The 1,715-nt window shown below is 36.5% G+C and overlaps 1 protein-coding gene across 1 annotated transcript in view; it reads right to left on the bottom strand.

The window, feature by feature from the left end:
• Kdm7a (lysine demethylase 7A) overlaps positions 1–1,715 on the bottom strand; it is a 99,752-nt gene that overhangs the window by 68,055 nt on the left and 29,982 nt on the right. The window contains exon 4 of the mRNA XM_004629041.2: positions 104–189. Coding sequence (XP_004629098.2) covers positions 104–189 — 86 coding nt within the window. The remainder of the gene's footprint in view (positions 1–103; positions 190–1,715) is intronic.

The raw sequence follows: 1,715 nt of genomic DNA, 5'->3' as shown, positions 1-1,715 counted from the left end.
GGTCCCCTGTGCACGCCTAAGCTTGTCTAAGCAGGTACTTTAGACTGCTGAGCTATCTCGCTGGCCCCAAAACACTGATTTTTATTTAAGCCCCTGTACTTACTCAAGGAAGAGCCATGAAGAAGTGCACAGTTGGGACAGTGATACAGGTCAATGTCAACAGCATGGTGTTCTTCTACTCCAACACAGCTAAAACGGAGAAAAATAAAGTCAATATGTAAACAAATTCAAGTTGACAATCTAACTACAATGCAAGGCTTGGAACTGAACTGTGAATAGACAAGAAACTCACCAGCAAATTTTGTACAGCACAAAAACATACAAGGATAAATTTTATTCTCTTCATTATACTCTTGCTACTTACCACTTGTGCAGAAGAATATACCCAAATATAGACTAAGTGAGTTGGTCTCAATAGCAGTTGAGACATCAGAAATACTGTAATTATAAACCATCAAATCCCTAACCATTATTTGAATGCCACTGTTATAGAATTACTGTCAATAAGATATGACTCAAAAGTCATAATAAAAATCTGAAAATTATTTTTAAGCTGAACAACAATGAAAATGCTACATAACAAATTTGTAGGGTGCATAATCTACAAACAGATATGTATAACTTTAAATGAATGTTTTTGGAAAAAAACGCTGAAATTACTGAGTGAAGCCTATGCCTCAAGTGACAAAAAATAAACCTCAGCCACAGAAGCAAGGAAAAGTAGAGATGTGTGACATAGAAAACAAACATGCATCAGAGCATCAAAGCAAAAATAGATCACTAGAAAAAATAAACTGAACAAATCTTAGCAAGATCAAAGACACAATCAATATCAAGAATGAAAAAAGCAAGACGAAACAATTGCTTCTGCTGAACAAAGTATTAAAAAGGGTATCATGAACAATTTATGCTGAGATGGAAAACTCCAGACCCAGAGGACCTCACATGCAAGTTCTTTAAAATAGTAAAAGAATAAATAGTTTTAATACATAAAACCTGCCCTGGGGATAGGAAAAAAAGAATTATTCCTAACTCATGTTATGACAGTATAACCTTGGTAGCAACTTTGGAACAGGATGAGGCCAGGTCACTCTCACTTAGCAATAAGGATGCAAGCATCACACTGGCTCACCCCTACAAATGCAAGGTAGTTTGGAACACTAAAAATTCTTATCAGTGAAATGAACCACATTAATAGAGTCTAAGAAAACAAAAAGTAAACTTTTGAGGGGAGCAGTATCACGGATCAAACTCGGGACCTTGCGCTTGCCAAGCAGGCACTTATGCCACTGAGCTATCTCCCCAGCCATCCTCCGAAAAGTAAACATTTTAAAAGATTTGGGGCAAGTATTTGGTAAAAGTCAGTATTCACTTTGGTTATAAAGCAAACAAACAAAACTCCTTAGCAAACAGAGTAGAAGCTACTTCCAGAATGTAATAAAGGGTGCTTCTAAAAAATCCCATGCAAATATGAAAGCAGTCACATTTAGATTAAGACTACAACAAAAATGTCTGTTATCACTACTTCTAATAAATACCATACCCAAGGAACAAGCTGATATAGTAAAATAAGAAAAAGAATTAAAAAGTGTAGGGGGCCGGGGAGATGGCTCAGTGGAATAAGCGCTTCCCTGGCAAGCGCAAGGGCCTCAGTTCAATCCCCGGTTCTGCCAAAAAAAATAAAAAAAAGTGTAAGGATTAGAAAAGAAAAAAGC

The sequence above is a fragment of the Octodon degus genome, unplaced genomic scaffold (assembly GCF_000260255.1).
Source record: "Octodon degus isolate 3935 unplaced genomic scaffold, OctDeg1.0 scaffold00027, whole genome shotgun sequence".
NCBI lineage: Eukaryota > Metazoa > Chordata > Mammalia > Rodentia > Octodontidae > Octodon > Octodon degus.
This window is presented reverse-complemented; position numbering and strand designations above follow the sequence as displayed.